The following is an 18,419-nucleotide window of genomic DNA, read 5'->3' as shown; positions in this document are numbered from 1 at the left end:
CCCAATGTCCCCAATGTCCCCACTGTCCCCCCAATGTCCCCAATGTCCCCAATGTCCCCAATGATGTCCCCAATGTCCCCAATGTCCCCAATGATGTCCCCAATGTCCCCAATCCCCCCAATGCCCCCAATGTCCCCAATGTCCCCAATGTCCCCAATGTCCCCAATGTCCCCAATGTCCCCAATGTCCCCACTGTCCCCAATGCCCCCAATGTCCCCAATGTCCCCAATGTCCCCAATGCCCCCAATGTCCCCAATGTCCCCTCAATGTCCCCAATGTCCCCACTGTCCCCCCAATGTCCCCAATGTCCCCAATGTCCCCAATGTCCCCAAGGATGTCCCCAATGTCCCCAATGTCCCCAATGTCCCCAATGTCCCCAATCCCCCCAATGTCCCCAATGTCCCCAATGTCCCCAATGTCCCCAATGCCCCCAATGTCCCCAATGTCCCCAATGTCCCCAATGTCCCCCAATGTCCCCAAGGATGTCCCCAATGTCCCCAATGTCCCCAATGTCCCCAATGTCCCCAATGTCCCCAATGTCCCCAATCCCCCCAATGTCCCCAATGTCCCCAATGTCCCCAATCCCCCCAATGTCCCCAATCCCCCAATGTCCCCCCAATGTTCCCAATGTCCCCAATGTCCCCAATGTCCCCAATGTCCCCAATCCCCCCAATGTCCCCAATGTCCCCAATCCCCCCAATGTCCCCAATGTCCCTAATGTCCCCAATGTCCCCAATGTCCCCAATGTCCCCCCAATGTCCCCAATGTCCCCAATGTCCCCAATGTCCCCAATGTCCCCAATGTCCCCAATGTCCCCAATCCCCCCAATGTCCCCAATGTCCCCAATGTCCCCAATGTCCCCAATGTCCCCAATGTCCCCAATCCCCCCAATGTCCCCAATCCCCCCAATGTCCCCCCAATGTCCCCAAATGTCCCCAATGTCCCCAATCCCCCCAATGTCCCCAATGTCCCCAATGTCCCCAATGTCCCCAATGTCCCCAATGTCCCCCAATGTCCCCAATGTCCCCAATGTCCCCAATGTCCCCAATCCCCCCAATGTCCCCAATCCCCCAATGTCCCCCCAATGTTCCCAATGTCCCCAATGTCCCCAATGTCCCCAATGTCCCCAATCCCCCCAATGTCCCCAATGTCCCCAATCCCCCCAATGTCCCCAATGTCCCTAATGTCCCCAATGTCCCCAATGTCCCCAATGTCCCCCCAATGTCCCCAATGTCCCCAATGTCCCCAATGTCCCCAATGTCCCCAATGTCCCCAATGTCCCCAATCCCCCCAATGTCCCCAATGTCCCCAATGTCCCCAATGTCCCCAATGTCCCCAATGTCCCCAATCCCCCCAATGTCCCCAATCCCCCCAATGTCCCCCCAATGTCCCCAAATGTCCCCAATGTCCCCAATCCCCCCAATGTCCCCAATGTCCCCGATGATGTCCCCAATGTCCCCACCTGCCCGCCCGCAATCCGCACACGCGATCAGCTGCTCCTCGCGCCCTCTGGGGTTTCCCGCGCAGAAGTCGCAGGGGCCCTCGGGGGGGGGCCCGGGGGGGGCGGGGCGGCCTGAGGGGGGGGAGGGGAGGGGGGGGAGGGGTGAGAGGGGACCCCCAAAATTGGGGGAGGGACCCCAAAATGGGACCCCCAAAATGGGGGGTGGGACCCCAAAATGGGAACCCCAGATAAAATAACCAACAAATGTTCAGGTGTCGGATTTGGGGGATTTGGGGGGATTTTGGGGTGAATTTGGGGATTTTGGGGGGATTTTTTGGTTATTTTGGGGGATTTTGGGGTGAATTGAAGGGATTTTTGGGGAATTTGGGGGAGATTTGGGGTGAATTGGTGGATTTTAGTGGGAATTGTGAGGGATTTGGGGGGATTTTGGGGGCATTTGGGGGGATTTTGGGGTGATTTTGGGGGGATTTTGGGGTGAATTGAAGGGATTTGGGGGGAATTTGGGATGATTTTGGGGTGAATTGGGGGATTTTGGGTGAATTTAGAGGATTTTGGGGTGAATGGGGATATTTTGAGGGATTTATTGTTGAATTGGGGGATTTTGGGGGGATTTTGGGGGATTTTGTGGGGATTTGGGGGGATTTTGGGGGGATTTTGGGGGATTTGGGGGGATTTAGGGGTGAATTGGGGGATTTTTGGGGGGATTTTGGCGGATCTGGGGGGATTTTGGGGTGAATTGGGGGATTTTGGGGGGATTTTGGGGATTTTGAGATGAACTGGGGGATTTTTGGGGGGATTTTTGGGGATTTGGGGGGATTTGGGGGTGAATTCGGTGATTTTGGGGTGAATTGGGGGATTTTGGGGCGAATTGGGGGATTTTGGGGTGAATTTTTTGTTATTTTGGGGGATTTTGGGGGATTTTGGGGTGAAATGGGGGGATTTAGGGGGGATTTTGAGGTGAATTGGGGATTTTTGGGGGGATTTTGGGGTGAATTGGGGGATTTTGGGGTGAATTGAAGGAATTTTGTGGTGAATTGAAGGGATTTCAGGGGGATTTGGGGGATTTTGGGGGGAATTGGGGGGATTTGAGGGATTTTGGGGTGAATTGGGGGATTTTGGGGGGATTTGGGGGCATTTGGGGGTGAATTGGGGGATTTGGGGGTGAATTGGGGGATTTTTGGTGGATTTTGGGCTGAATTGGGGGATTTTGGGGGATTTGGGGGGATTTTGGGGTGAATTGGGGGGATTTTGGGGGGATTTGGGGGTGAATTGGGTGATTTTGGGGTGAATTGGGGGATTTTTGGGTGAATTGGGGGGGTTTGGGGGATTTCAGGGGATTTTGGGGTGAATTGGGAGATTTTGGGGTGATTTGGGGGATTTTGGGGGGATTTTGGGGGATTTTGGGGGGATTTTGGGGGGATTTGGGGGGATTTTGGGGGATTTTGGGGGATTTTGGGGGGATTTGGGGGGATTTTGGAGGCGGATTTTGGTTATTTTGGGGGATTTTGGGGTGAATTTGGGGGATTTTGGGTGGATTTGGAGGATTTGGGGGATTTGGGGGAGATTTGGGGGGATTTTGGGGTGAATTGGGGTATTTTGGGGGGATTTAGGGGATTTTGGGGTGAATTTGGGGATTTTGGGGTGAATTGTGGGAAATTTGGGGTGAATTTGGGGATTTTGGGGGATTTGGGGGGATTTGGGGTGAATTGGGGGATTTTGGGGTGAATTAGGGAGATTTTGGGGTGAATTGGAGGATTTTAGGGGGATTTTGGAGGATTTTGGGGTGAATTGGGGGATTTTGGGGGTATTTGGGGGGAATTTGGGGGTGAATTGGGTGATTTTGCGATGAATTGGGGGATTTTGGGGTGAATTGGGGGATTTTGGGGGGATTTTGGGGCTTTTGGGGTGATTTGGGGATTTTTGGTGTGAATTCGGGGGATTTTGGGGTGAATTTTGAGGATTTTGGGTGAATTTTGGGGGGATTTTGTGGAATTTTCGGGGGAATTGGGGGATTTTGGGGTGAATTGGGGGATTTTGGGGTGAATTGGGGGATTTAGGGGGATTTTGGGGAGATTTTGGGGGAATTTTGGGGTGAATTGTGGGATATTGGGGGGCTTTTGGGGTGAATTGGTGGATTGTGGGATGAATTGGAGGATTTGGGGGTGAATTGGGGGATTTTGGGGAGATTTGGGAGGATTTTGGGGTGAATTGGGGGAATTTTGGGGTGAATGGGGGATTTTGGGAGGATTTTGGGGTGAATTGGGCGATTTTGGCGTCAGTTGGGGGATTTTGAGGTGAATTGGGGGAATTTGGGTGATTTTGGGGACATTTGGGGGAATTTGGGGGGGATTTGGGAGGATTTTGGGGTGAATTGGGGGGTTTTGGGGGGATTTGGTGGATTTCGGGATGAATTGGGGGATTTTTGGGGTGAATTGGGGGATTTTGGGGTGAATTTGGAGGATTTTGGTGTGAAATGGGGGATTTTGGAGGGATTTCGGGGGATTTTGGGGTGAATTGGGGAGATTTAGAGGGGATTTTTGGGTGAATTGGGGAATTTTGGGGGATTTTGGGGTGAATTGGGGGATTTTGGGGTGATTTGGGGGGATTTTGGGGGGATTTTGGGGTGAATTGGGGGATTTTGGGGTGATTTGGGGGGATTTTGGGGGGATTTTGGGGGATTTGGGGGTATTTTGGGGTGATTTTGGAGGATTTTGGGGTAATTTTGGAGGATTTTGGGGTGTCTTGGGGATTTGGGGGTAATTTTGGAGTATTTTGGGGTGTTTTGGGGATTTTGGGGTGAATTATGTGGATTTTGGGGTACCTGTGTTCCTGCGCTGGTTTTCGGGGGCCCAGTTTAACTCTTTGTAAAACTCTGGGGGGGCAAAGGCACAAAAAGGGGGTGAAGACCCCCCAAAAACCCCCCAAAAGCGGCACAGAGACCCCCAAAACCCCCCAAATTAACACAGAGACCCTGAAAATGGGACCAACCCCCCCAAACCCCCCCGAAACCAAAACAGAGTCCCCCAAAATGGGGACAAAACCCCCAAAACCATCATGGAGACTCCCCCAAAGCCCCCCAAACCCATCACAGGGACCCCCAAAATGGGACCAAACCCCAACGAAAACCATCACAGAGACCCCAAAAATGGGACCAACCCCCACAAACCCATCACAGGGACCCCCAAAATGGGACCAAAGCCCCCCAAATCCCCCCAAAACCATCATCGAGAGTCCCCCAAACCCCCCAAAGTGGGACAGAGAGCCCCAAAATGGGACCAACCCCCCCAAATCGACCCGGAGACCCCCAAAATGGGACCAAATCCCCCCCAAACCCCCCAAAACCAACACAGAGACCCCCAAAATGGGACCAAACCCCCCCAAACCACCCCAAAACCAACACAGAGACCCCCCAAACACCCCAAAACCGGGACAGAGACCCCCCCAAATTCCCCAAATTAACACAGAGAGCCCCCCCAACCCCCCCAAAACTGGGACAGAGAGCCCCCAAATGGGACCAACCCCCCCAAAACCATCATGAAGACCCCCGAAACTCCCCCAAAACCATCACAGAGAGCCCCAAAATGGGACCAACCCCCCCAAAACCAACAGAGACCCCAAAAATGGGACCAAACCCCCCCAAAGCCCCCCAAAACCAACAGAGAGACCCCTTCAAACCCCCCAAGCCCCCCAAACCCCCCAAAACTGGGACAGAGAGCCCCAAAATGGGACCAACCCCCCCCAAAAGCAGCACAGAGACCCCCAAAATCGGGACAAAACCCCCCTGAACCCCCCAAAACAAACACAGAGACCCCCAAAATGGGACCAACCCCCCCAAAACCGACCCGGAGAGCCCCAAAATGGGACCAACCCCCTCCCCCAAACCCCCCCAAACCCATCACAGGGATCCCCAAAATGGGACCAAGGCCCCCCAAACCCCCCAAAACTGGGACAGAGACCCCAAAATGGGACCAAAGCCCCCCAAATCCCCCCAAAACTGGGACAGAGAGTCCCAAAATGGGACCAACCCCCCCAAATCTCCCCAAACCATCACAGGAGCCCAAAAATTGGACCAAACTCCCCCGAAACCCCCCAAAACCATCACAGGGATCTCCAAAATGGGACAAAACCCTCGAAACCATCATGAAGACCCCCCCAAAACCGACCCGGAGAGCCCCAAAATGGAACCAACGCCCCCCAAAACCATCACAGGGACCCCCAAAATGGAACCAAACCCCCCCAAATCCCCCCAAAACTGGGACAGAGAGCCCCAAAATGGGACCAACCCCCCCCCAAACCCCCAAAAGTGGCACAGAGAGCCCCAAAATGGGGACAAAACCCCCAAAACCATCATGGAGACCCCCCCAAACCCCCCCAAAACCAACAGAGAGACCCCCTCAATCCCCCCAAACCCCCCAAACCCCCCAAAACTGGGACAGAGACCCCCAAAATGGGACCAACCCCCCCAAAAACCATCACAGAGAGCTCCAAAATGGGACCAACCGCCCCAAAACCCCCAAAACCAACACAGAGACACCCCCAAACCCCCCAAAAACGGGACAGAGAGCCCCAAAATGGGGACAAAACCCCCAAAACCAACACTGAGTGACCCCCCCAAAGCCCCCCAAAACCAACAGAGAGACCCCCTCAAACCTCCCAAGCCCCCCCAAACCCCCCAAAACCAACACAGAGACACCCCCCAAAGCCCCCAAAACCGGCACAGAGACCCCCAAAATGGGACCAAACCCCCTAAAAACCATCAAAGGGACCCCCAAAATGGGACCATCCCCCTCCCCAAATCCCCCCAAAACCGGGACAGAGACCCCCAAAATGGGACCAAACCCCCCCAACCCCCCCAAAACCGGGACAAAAAGCCCCAAAATGGGACCAAACCCCCTAAAAACCATCAAAGGGACCCCCAAATGGGACCAAACCCCCCCAAATCCCCCCAAAACCAGCCCAGAGACCCCCAAATGGGACCAACCCCCCCAAACCCCCCAAAACCATCACAGGGACCCCCAAAATGGGCAGAAAACCCCCAAAACCATCATGAAGACCCCCCCAAACCCCCCCAAACCAGCCCAGAGACCCCCAAAATGGGACCAACCCCCCCAAATCCTCCCAAAACTGGGACAGAGACCCCAAAATGGAACCAAACCCCCCCAAATCCCCCCAAAACCAACACAGAGACCCCCCCAAACCCCCCAAAAGTGGGACAGAGAGCCCCAAATGGAACCAACACCCCCCAAAACCATCACAGGGATCCCCAAAATGGGACCAAAGCCCCCCAAACCCCCCAAAACCCACACAGAGATCCCCAAAATGGGACCAAACTCCCCCAAATCCCCCAAAACTGGGACAGAGACCCCCCAAAATGGGACCAAACCCCCCCAAAACCATCACAGTGAGACCTCCTCAAATCCCCCAAGGCCCCCCAAACCCCCCAAAACCAATACAGAGACCCCCCCCAAACCCCCCAAAACCGGGACAGAGACCCCAAAATGGGACCAACCCCCCCAAAACCGACCCGGAGAGCCCCAAAATGGGCCCAAACCCCCCCAAAACCCCCCAAAACTGGGACAGAGAGCCCCAAAATGGGACCAACCCACCCCCAAACCCCCAAAACTGGGACAGAGAGCCCCAAAAAGGGACCAAACCCCTCAAACCCCCCAAAACCAACAGAGAGACCCTCTCAAACCCCCCAAACCCATCAGAGAGAGCCCCCAAATGGGACCAAACCCCCCAAATCCCCCAAAACCATCATGGAGACCCCCTCAAAGCCCCCAAAACTGGGACAGAGACTCCCCAAAATGGGACCAACCCCCCCCAAACCCCCCAAAAGCAACAGAGAGACCCCCTCAAAGCCCCCAAGCCCCTCCCAAACTGGGACAGAGAGCCCCAAAATGGGACCAAACCCCCCCAAACCCCCCAAAACCAACCCAGAGACCCCCAAAATGGGACCAACCTCCCCCCAAACCCCCCAAAACCAGCACAGAGACCCCCAAAATGGGACCAACCCCCCCCCCGAAACCCCCCAAAACTGGAACAGAGAGACCCAAAATGGGACCAAACCCCCCCAAAACCATCACAGTGAGACCCTCTCAAAGCCCCCGAGCCCCCCCAAACACCCCCAAAACCGACCCAGAGACCCCCAAAATGGGACCAAACCCCCCCAAAGCCCCCAACACCAACACAGACACCCCCCAAACCCCCCAAAACCCGGACAGACACCCCCCCAAATTCCCCAAACCAACACAGAGACCCCCCCAAACCCCCCAAACCCCCCAAAACCATCACAGAGAGCCCCAAAATGGGACCAAAGCCCCCCAAACCCCCCCAAACTAACACAAAGACACCCCCAAACCCCCCAAAACCAACGGAGAGACCCCTTCAAACCCCCCAAGCACCCCCAAACCCCCCAAAACTGGGACAGAGAGCCCCAAAATGGGACCAAACCCCCCCAAAACCAACACAGAGACCCCCCCAAACCCCCCAAAACCGGGACAGAGATCCCCCAAATCCCCAAAACCAACACAGAGAGCCCCAAAATGGGACCAAGCCCCCCAACCCCCCCCTAAAACCGACCCGTAGAGCCCCAAAATGAGACCAAACCCCCTAAAAACCATCACACAGACCCCCAAAATGGGACCAACGCCCCCCCAAATCCCTCCAAAACTGGGACAGAGAGTCCCAAAATGAGACCAACCTCCCCCAAACCCCCCGAAAAACCAACCCGTAGAGCCACAAAATGGGACCAACCCACCCCCAAACCCCCCAAAAACCATCATCGAGAGTCCCCCCAGCCCCCCAAAAGTGGGACAGAGACCCCAAAATGGAACCAACCCCCCCAAACCCAACCCAGACACCCCAAAATCCGACCCCCCTCCTCCCCACACCGGGGGTCGCGCCCCTCACGCCTGTGATGGTTCCTGCGGGGGGGCCCCGCGCCCCCCCCCGGCTCCTCCGGCTCCTCCTCGTGCAGGTGAGAGTGGCTGTAGTGATAGCTGAGCCCCGGGCGGTTCTTGTAGCGCTTCCCGCAGACTGTGAGGGTGAGTGTGAGTGTGAGTGTGAGTGGGCACTCAGGTGAGAGTGGCTGTAGTGATAGCTGAGCCCCGGGCGGTTCTTGTAGCGCTTCCCGCAGACTGTGAGTGTGAGTGTGAGTGTGAGTGGGCACTCAGGGGAGTGGGCACTCCGGGGAGTGGGCACTCAGTGTCCGAGCGGTCACTCAGAGTGTGAGTGGGCACTCAGGTGAGAGTGGCTGTAGTGATAACTGAGCCCCGGGCGGTTCTTGTAGCGCTTCCCGCAGACTGTGAGTGTGAGTGTGAGTGTGAGTGGGCACTCAGTGAGTGTGAGTGTGAGTGGGCACTCAGTGAGTGTGAGTGGGCACTCAGGGGAGTGTGAGTGGGCACTCAGTGAGTGTGAGTGGGCACTCAGTGAGTGTGAGTGGGCACTCAGTGAGTGTGAGTGTGAGTGGGCACTCAGTGAGTGTGAGTGTGAGTGGGCACTCAGTGAGTGTGAGTGTGAGTGGGCACTCAGTGAGTGTGAGTGGGCACTCAGGGGAGTGTGAGTGGGCACTCAGTGAGTGTGAGTGGGCACTCAGTGAGTGTGAGTGGGCACTCAGTGAGTGTGAGTGTGAGTGGGCACTCAGTGAGTGTGAGTGGGCACTCAGTGAGTGTGAGTGGGCACTCAGGGGAGTGTGAGTGGGCACTCAGTGAGTGTGAGTGGGCACTCAGTGAGTGTGAGTGGGCACTCAGTGAGTGTGAGTGTGAGTGGGCACTCAGTGAGTGTGAGTGGGCACTCAGTGAGTGTGAGTGGGCACTCAGTGAGTGTGAGTGTGAGTGGGCACTCAGTGAGTGTGAGTGGGCACTCAGTGAGGGTGAGTGTGAGTGGGCACTCAGTGAGTGTGAGTGTGAGTGGGCACTCAGTGAGTGTGAGTGGGCACTCAGTGAGTGTGAGTGGGCACTCAGTGAGTGTGAGTGGGCACTCAGTGAGTGTGAGTGTGAGTGGGCACTCAGTGAGTGTGAGTGGGCACTCAGTGAGTGTGAGTGTGAGTGGGCACTCAGTGAGTGTGAGTGGGCACTCAGTGAGTGTGAGTGGGCACTCAGGGGAGTGTGAGTGGGCACTCAGTGAGTGTGAGTGTGAGTGGGCACTCAGTGAGTGTGAGTGTGAGTGGGCACTCAGTGAGTGTGAGTGGGCACTCAGTGAGTGTGAGTGGGCACTCAGGGGAGTGTGAGTGGGCACTCAGTGAGTGTGAGTGTGAGTGGGCACTCAGTGAGTGTGAGTGTGAGTGGGCACTCAGTGAGTGTGAGTGGGCACTCAGTGAGTGTGAGTGGGCACTCAGTGAGTGTGAGTGTGAGTGGGCACTCAGTGAGTGTGAGTGGGCACTCAGTGAGTGTGAGTGTGAGTGGGCACTCAGTGAGTGTGAGTGGGCACTCAGTGAGTGTGAGTGGGCACTCAGTGAGTGTGAGTGGGCACTCAGTGAGTGTGAGTGTGAGTGGGCACTCAGTGAGTGTGAGTGTGAGTGGGCACTCAGTGAGTGTGAGTGGGCACTCAGTGAGTGTGAGTGTGAGTGTGAGTGGGCACTCAGTGAGTGTGAGTGGGCACTCAGTGAGTGTGAGTGGGCACTCAGTGAGTGTGAGTGTGAGTGGGCACTCAGTGTGAGTGTGAGTGGGCACTCAGTGAGTGTGAGTGGGCACTCAGTGAGTGTGAGTGTGAGTGGGCACTCAGTGAGTGTGAGTGGGCACTCAGTGAGTGTGAGTGTGAGTGGGCACTCAGTGAGTGTGAGTGGGCACTCAGTGAGTGTGAGTGGGCACTCAGTGAGTGTGAGTGGGCACTCAGTGAGTGTGAGTGTGAGTGGGCACTCAGTGAGTGTGAGTGGGCACTCAGTGAGTGTGAGTGGGCACTCAGGGGAGTGTGAGTGGGCACTCAGTGAGTGTGAGTGGGCACTCAGTGAGTGTGAGTGGGCACTCAGGGGAGTGTGAGTGGGCACTCAGTGAGTGTGAGTGGGCACTCAGTGAGTGTGAGTGTGAGTGGGCACTCAGTGAGTGTGAGTGGGCACTCAGTGAGTGTGAGTGGGCACTCAGTGAGTGTGAGTGGGCACTCAGTGAGTGTGAGTGGGCACTCAGTGAGTGTGAGTGGGCACTCAGTGAGTGTGAGTGTGAGTGGGCACTCAGTGAGTGTGAGTGGGCACTCAGTGAGTGTGAGTGTGAGTGGGCACTCAGTGAGTGTGAGTGTGAGTGGGCACTCAGTGAGTGTGAGTGTGAGTGGGCACTCAGTGAGTGTGAGTGGGCACTCAGTGAGTGTGAGTGGGCACTCAGTGAGTGTGAGTGGGCACTCAGTGAGTGTGAGTGGGCACTCAGTGAGTGTGAGTGTGAGTGGGCACTCAGTGAGTGTGAGTGGGCACTCAGTGAGTGTGAGTGGGCACTCAGTGAGTGTGAGTGGGCACTCAGTGAGTGTGAGTGGGCACTCAGTGAGTGTGAGTGGGCACTCAGTGAGTGTGAGTGTGAGTGGGCACTCAGTGAGTGTGAGTGGGCACTCAGTGAGTGTGAGTGGGCACTCAGTGAGTGTGAGTGTGAGTGGGCACTCAGTGAGTGTGAGTGTGAGTGGGCACTCAGTGAGTGTGAGTGGGCACTCAGTGAGTGTGAGTGGGCACTCAGTGAGTGTGAGTGTGAGTGGGCACTCAGTGAGTGTGAGTGGGCACTCAGTGAGTGTGAGTGGGCACTCAGTGAGTGTGAGTGTGAGTGGGCACTCAGTGAGTGTGAGTGTGAGTGGGCACTCAGTGAGTGTGAGTGTGAGTGGGCACTCAGTGAGTGTGAGTGGGCACTCAGTGAGTGTGAGTGGGCACTCAGTGAGTGTGAGTGTGAGTGTGAGTGGGCACTCAGTGAGTGTGAGTGTGAGTGTGAGTGTGAGTGGGCACTCAGTGAGTGTGAGTGGGCACTCAGTGAGTGTGAGTGTGAGTGGGCACTCAGTGAGTGTGAGTGGGCACTCAGTGAGTGTGAGTGGGCACTCAGTGAGTGTGAGTGTGAGTGGGCACTCAGTGAGTGTGAGTGGGCACTCAGTGAGTGTGAGTGGGCACTCAGTGAGTGTGAGTGTGAGTGGGCACTCAGTGAGTGTGAGTGTGAGTGGGCACTCAGTGAGTGTGAGTGGGCACTCAGTGAGTGTGAGTGGGCACTCAGTGAGTGTGAGTGTGAGTGGGCACTCAGTGAGTGTGAGTGGGCACTCAGTGAGTGTGAGTGGGCACTCAGTGAGTGTGAGTGTGAGTGGGCACTCAGTGAGTGTGAGTGTGAGTGTGAGTGGGCACTCAGTGAGTGTGAGTGTGAGTGGGCACTCAGTGAGTGTGAGTGGGCACTCAGTGAGTGTGAGTGTGAGTGGGCACTCAGTGAGTGTGAGTGTGAGTGGGCACTCAGTGAGTGTGAGTGGGCACTCAGTGAGTGTGAGTGTGAGTGGGCACTCAGTGAGTGTGAGTGGGCACTCAGTGAGTGTGAGTGTGAGTGGGCACTCAGTGAGTGTGAGTGGGCACTCAGTGAGTGTGAGTGGGCACTCAGGTGAGTGTGAGTGTGAGTGGGCACTCAGTGAGTGTGAGTGGGCACTCAGTGAGTGTGAGTGGGCACTCAGTGAGTGTGAGTGGGCACTCAGTGAGTGTGAGTGTGAGTGGGCACTCAGTGAGTGTGAGTGGGCACTCAGTGAGTGTGAGTGGGCACTCAGTGAGTGTGAGTGGGCACTCAGTGAGTGTGAGTGTGAGTGGGCACTCAGTGAGTGTGAGTGGGCACTCAGTGAGTGTGAGTGTGAGTGGGCACTCAGTGAGTGTGAGTGTGAGTGGGCACTCAGTGAGTGTGAGTGGGCACTCAGTGAGTGTGAGTGGGCACTCAGTGAGTGTGAGTGGGAGTGGGCACTCGGGGGAGTGTGAGTGGGCACTCAGTGAGTGTGAGTGGGAGTGGGCACTCAGTGAGTGTGAGTGGGCACTCAGTGAGTGTGAGTGGGCACTCAGTGAGTGTGAGTGTGAGTGGGCACTCAGTGAGTGTGAGTGGGCACTCAGTGAGTGTGAGTGGGCACTCAGTGAGTGTGAGTGGGCACTCAGTGAGTGTGAGTGGGCACTCAGTGAGTGTGAGTGGGCACTCAGTGAGTGTGAGTGGGCACTCAGTGAGTGTGAGTGTGAGTGGGCACTCAGTGAGTGTGAGTGGGCACTCAGTGAGTGTGAGTGGGCACTCAGTGAGTGTGAGTGTGAGTGGGCACTCAGTGAGTGTGAGTGGGCACTCAGTGAGTGTGAGTGGGCACTCAGTGAGTGTGAGTGGGCACTCAGTGAGTGTGAGTGTGAGTGGGCACTCAGTGTGAGTGTGAGTGGGCACTCAGTGAGTGTGAGTGGGCACTCAGTGAGTGTGAGTGGGCACTCAGTGAGTGTGAGTGTGAGTGGGCACTCAGTGAGTGTGAGTGGGCACTCAGTGAGTGTGAGTGGGCACTCAGTGAGTGTGAGTGGGCACTCAGTGAGTGTGAGTGGGCACTCAGTGAGTGTGAGTGTGAGTGGGCACTCAGTGAGTGTGAGTGGGCACTCAGTGAGTGTGAGTGGGCACTCAGTGAGTGTGAGTGGGCACTCAGTGAGTGTGAGTGTGAGTGGGCACTCAGTGAGTGTGAGTGTGAGTGGGCACTCAGTGAGTGTGAGTGGGCACTCAGTGAGTGTGAGTGTGAGTGGGCACTCAGTGAGTGTGAGTGTGAGTGGGCACTCAGTGAGTGTGAGTGGGCACTCAGTGAGTGTGAGTGTGAGTGTGAGTGGGCACTCAGTGAGTGTGAGTGGGCACTCAGTGAGTGTGAGTGGGCACTCAGTGAGCGTGAGTGTGAGTGGGCACTCAGTGAGTGTGAGTGGGCACTCAGTGAGTGTGAGTGGGCACTCAGGGGAGTGTGAGTGGGCACTCAGTGAGTGTGAGTGGGCACTCAGTGAGTGTGAGTGGGCACTCAGTGAGTGTGAGTGGGCACTCAGTGAGTGTGAGTGTGAGTGGGCACTCAGTGAGTGTGAGTGGACACTCAGGTGAGTGTGAGTGGGCACTCAGTGAGTGTGAGTGGGCACTCAGTGAGTGTGAGTGGACACTCAGGTGAGTGTGAGTGGGCACTCAGTGAGTGTGAGTGGGCACTCAGTGAGTGTGAGTGGGCACTCAGTGAGTGTGAGTGTGAGTGGGCACTCAGTGAGTGTGAGTGGACACTCAGGTGAGTGTGAGTGGGCACTCAGTGAGTGTGAGTGGGCACTCAGGTGAGTGTGAGTGGGCACTCAGTGAGTGTGAGTGGGCACTCAGTGAGTGTGAGTGGACACTCAGGTGAGTGTGAGTGGGCACTCAGTGAGTGTGAGTGGGCACTCAGTGAGTGTGAGTGTGAGTGGGCACTCAGTGAGTGTGAGTGGGCACTCAGTGAGTGTGAGTGGGCACTCAGTGAGTGTGAGTGGGCACTCAGTGAGTGTGAGTGGGCACTCAGTGAGTGTGAGTGGGCACTCAGTGAGTGTGAGTGTGAGTGGGCACTCAGTGAGTGTGAGTGGGCACTCAGGGGAGTGTGAGTGTGAGTGGGCACTCAGTGAGTGTGAGTGGGCACTCAGTGAGTGTGAGTGGGCACTCAGTGAGTGTGAGTGTGAGTGGGCACTCAGTGAGTGTGAGTGGGCACTCAGTGAGTGTGAGTGGGCACTCAGTGAGTGTGAGTGGGCACTCAGTGAGTGTGAGTGTGAGTGGGCACTCAGTGAGTGTGAGTGGGCACTCAGTGAGTGTGAGTGTGAGTGTGAGTGGGCACTCAGTGAGTGTGAGTGTGAGTGGGCACTCAGTGAGTGTGAGTGGGCACTCAGTGAGTGTGAGTGGACACTCAGGTGAGTGTGAGTGGGCACTCAGTGAGTGTGAGTGGGCACTCAGTGAGTGTGAGTGGGCACTCAGTGAGTGTGAGTGTGAGTGGGCACTCAGTGTGAGTGTGAGTGGGCACTCAGTGAGTGTGAGTGTGAGTGTGAGTGGGCACTCAGTGAGTGTGAGTGGGCACTCAGGGGAGTGTGAGTGGGCACTCAGTGAGTGTGAGTGTGAGTGGGCACTCAGTGAGTGTGAGTGGGCACTCAGTGAGTGTGAGTGGGCACTCAGTGAGTGTGAGTGGGCACTCAGGGGAGTGTGAGTGGGCACTCAGTGAGTGTGAGTGGGCACTCAGTGAGTGTGAGTGGGCACTCAGTGAGTGTGAGTGTGAGTGGGCACTCAGTGAGTGTGAGTGTGAGTGGGCACTCAGTGAGTGTGAGTGGGCACTCAGTGAGTGTGAGTGGGCACTCAGGGGAGTGTGAGTGGGCACTCAGTGAGTGTGAGTGGGCACTCAGTGAGTGTGAGTGGGCACTCAGTGAGTGTGAGTGGGCACTCAGTGAGTGTGAGTGGGCACTCAGTGAGTGTGAGTGGGCACTCAGTGAGTGTGAGTGGGCACTCAGTGAGTGTGAGTGGGCACTCAGTGAGTGTGAGTGGGCACTCAGTGAGTGTGAGTGGGCACTCAGTGAGTGTGAGTGGGCACTCAGTGAGTGTGAGTGTGAGTGGGCACTCAGTGTGAGTGTGAGTGGGCACTCAGTGAGTGTGAGTGTGAGTGTGAGTGGGCACTCAGTGAGTGTGAGTGGGCACTCAGGGGAGTGTGAGTGGGCACTCAGTGAGTGTGAGTGTGAGTGGGCACTCAGTGAGTGTGAGTGTGAGTGGGCACTCAGTGAGTGTGAGTGGGCACTCAGTGAGTGTGAGTGGGCACTCAGGGGAGTGTGAGTGGGCACTCAGTGAGTGTGAGTGGGCACTCAGTGAGTGTGAGTGGGCACTCAGTGAGTGTGAATGTGAGTGGGCACTCAGTGAGTGTGAGTGTGAGTGGGCACTCAGTGAGTGTGAGTGGGCACTCAGTGAGTGTGAGTGGGCACTCAGTGAGTGTGAGTGTGAGTGGGCACTCAGTGAGTGTGAGTGGGCACTCAGTGAGTGTGAGTGGGCACTCAGTGAGTGTGAGTGTGAGTGGGCACTCAGTGAGTGTGAGTGTGAGTGGGCACTCAGTGAGTGTGAGTGTGAGTGTGAGTGGGCACTCAGTGAGTGTGAGTGTGAGTGGGCACTCAGTGAGTGTGAGTGGGCACTCAGTGAGTGTGAGTGGGCACTCAGTGAGTGTGAGTGTGAGTGGGCACTCAGTGAGTGTGAGTGGGCACTCAGTGAGTGTGAGTGGGCACTCAGTGAGTGTGAGTGGGCACTCAGTGAGTGTGAGTGTGAGTGGGCACTCAGTGAGTGTGAGTGGGCACTCAGTGAGTGTGAGTGTGAGTGGGCACTCAGTGAGTGTGAGTGGGCACTCAGTGAGTGTGAGTGTGAGTGTGAGTGGGCACTCAGTGAGTGTGAGTGGGCACTCAGTGAGTGTGAGTGGGCACTCAGTGAGTGTGAGTGTGAGTGGGCACTCAGTGAGTGTGAGTGGGCACTCAGTGAGTGTGAGTGGGCACTCAGTGAGTGTGAGTGGGCACTCAGTGAGTGTGAGTGTGAGTGGGCACTCAGTGAGTGTGAGTGGGCACTCAGTGAGTGTGAGTGGGCACTCAGTGAGTGTGAGTGGGCACTCAGTGAGTGTGAGTGGGCACTCAGTGAGTGTGAGTGGGCACTCAGTGAGTGTGAGTGGGCACTCAGTGAGTGTGAGTGGGCACTCAGTGAGTGTGAGTGGGCACTCAGTGAGTGTGAGTGGGCACTCAGTGAGTGTGAGTGGGCACTCAGGGAGTGTGAGTGTGAGTGGGCACTCAGTGAGTGTGAGTGGGCACTCAGTGAGTGTGAGTGGGCACTCAGTGAGTGTGAGTGTGAGTGGGCACTCAGTGAGTGTGAGTGTGAGTGGGCACTCAGTGAGTGTGAGTGGGCACTCAGTGAGTGTGAGTGGGCACTCAGGTGAGTGTGAGTGGGCACTCAGTGAGTGTGAGTGGGCACTCAGTGAGTGTGAGTGGGCACTCAGTGAGTGTGAGTGTGAGTGTGAGTGGGCACTCAGTGAGTGTGAGTGGGCACTCAGTGAGTGTGAGTGGGCACTCAGTGAGTGTGAGTGTGAGTGGGCACTCAGTGAGTGTGAGTGGGCACTCAGTGAGTGTGAGTGGGCACTCAGTGAGTGTGAGTGTGAGTGGGCACTCAGTGAGTGTGAGTGGGCACTCAGTGAGTGTGAGTGTGAGTGGGCACTCAGTGAGTGTGAGTGTGAGTGGGCACTCAGTGAGTGTGAGTGTGAGTGGGCACTCAGTGAGTGTGAGTGGGCACTCAGTGAGTGTGAGTGGGCACTCAGGTGAGTGTGAGTGGGCACTCAGTGAGTGTGAGTGGGCACTCAGTGAGTGTGAGTGTGAGTGGGCACTCAGTGAGTGTGAGTGGGCACTCAGTGAGTGTGAGTGGGCACTCAGTGAGTGTGAGTGTGAGTGGGCACTCAGTGAGTGTGAGTGGGCACTCAGTGAGTGTGAGTGGGCACTCAGTGAGTGTGAGTGTGAGTGGGCACTCAGTGAGTGTGAGTGTGAGTGGGCACTCAGTGAGTGTGAGTGGGCACTCAGTGAGTGTGAGTGTGAGTGGGCACTCAGTGAGTGTGAGTGGGCACTCAGTGAGTGTGAGTGTGAGTGGGCACTCAGTGAGTGTGAGTGGGCACTCAGTGAGTGTGAGTGGGCACTCAGGTGAGTGTGAGTGTGAGTGGGCACTCAGTGTGAGTGTGAGTGGGCACTCAGTGAGTGTGAGTGGGCACTCAGTGAGTGTGAGTGTGAGTGGGCACTCAGTGAGTGTGAGTGGGTACTCAGTGAGTGGGCACTCAGTGGAGTAAAGGACCCCCAACCCCCTAAATTGGATCACAGACCCCAAAAACCACAAAAACCCCAAAAACCACAAAACCAAAACTCCCAAATTCCCCCAAATCCCCCCAAAACGGGCACAGGGACCCCAAATCCCAAATCCCAAACCCCAAACCCCAAATCCCAAATCCCAAACCCCAAACCCCAAACCCCAAACCCAAACCCCAAACCCCAAACCCCAAACCCCAAACCCCAAATCCCAAATCCCAAACCCCAAATCCCAAACCCCCAAACCCCAAACCCCAAACCCAAACCCCAAATCCCAAACCCCAAACCCAAACCCCAAACCCCAAACCCCAAACCCCAAACCCCAAACCCCAAATCCCAATCCCCAAATCCCAAATCCCAAATCCCAAATCCCAATCCCAAACCCCAAATCCCCAATCCCAAATCCCAAACCCCAAATCCCAAACCCCAAACCCCAAATCCCAAATCCCAAATCCCAAACCCCAAACCCCAAACCCCAAATCCCCCAAACCCCAAACCCCAAACCCCAAACCCCAAACCCCAAACCCCAAATCCCCAATCCCAAATCCCAAACCCCAAATCCCAAACCCCAAACCCCAAATCCCAAACCCCAAACCCAAACCCCAAACCCCAAATCCCAAACCCCAAACCCAAACCCCAAATCCCAAACCCCAAACCCAAACCCCAAACCCCAAATCCCCAAACCCCAAATCCCAAATCCCAAATCCCAAACCCCAAACCCCAAATCCCAAACCCCAAACCCCAAACCCCAAACCCCAAATCCCAAACCCCAAACCCCAAACCCCAAACCCCAAATCCCAAATCCCAAACCCCAAACCCCAAACCCGAACCCCAAACCCCAAACCCCAAACCCCAAACCCCAAATCCCAAACCCCAAATCCCAAATCCCAAACCCCAAACCCCAAATCCCAAATCCCAAACCCCAAACCCCAAATCCCAAACCCCAAATCCCAAATCCCAAATCCCAAATCCCAAATCCCAAATCCCAAATCCCAAATCCCAAATCCCAAACCCAAATCCCAAACCCCAAACCCCAAATCCCAAACCCCAAACCCCAAACCCCAAACCCAAACCCCAAACCCCAAACCCCAAACCCCAAATCCCAAATCCCAAACCCCAAATCCCAAACCCCAAATCCCAAATCCCAAACCCCAAACCCCAAATCCCAAATCCCAAACCCCC

General features: G+C 55.9%; 2 protein-coding genes across 4 annotated transcripts in view; both read right to left on the bottom strand.

Annotated features, from left to right (window-relative positions):
• Nucleotides 1-18,419, bottom strand: part of LOC121468955 (uncharacterized) — a 2,238,800-nt gene that overhangs the window by 251,171 nt on the left and 1,969,210 nt on the right. The window lies entirely within an intron of this gene.
• LOC115492993 (zinc finger protein neuro-d4-like) overlaps nt 1-18,419 on the bottom strand; it is a 58,027-nt gene that overhangs the window by 11,980 nt on the left and 27,628 nt on the right. For all 3 annotated transcript variants that reach the window (XM_072920978.1, XM_072920977.1, XM_072920976.1), the window contains 3 exons: nt 8,375-8,500; nt 4,284-4,334; nt 1,463-1,573 (listed from right to left, as the gene is read on the bottom strand). In XM_072920978.1, the coding sequence (XP_072777079.1) occupies nt 1,463-1,573; nt 4,284-4,334; nt 8,375-8,500 (288 nt within the window). The remainder of the gene's footprint in view (nt 1-1,462; nt 1,574-4,283; nt 4,335-8,374; nt 8,501-18,419) is intronic.

Source organism: Taeniopygia guttata, chromosome 34, assembly GCF_048771995.1.
Source record: "Taeniopygia guttata chromosome 34, bTaeGut7.mat, whole genome shotgun sequence".
In the NCBI taxonomy this organism is placed as follows: Eukaryota; Metazoa; Chordata; class Aves; order Passeriformes; family Estrildidae; genus Taeniopygia; species Taeniopygia guttata.
The sequence above is the reverse complement of the archived record's forward strand: the minus strand, read 5'-3'. Positions and strand labels throughout refer to the sequence as shown.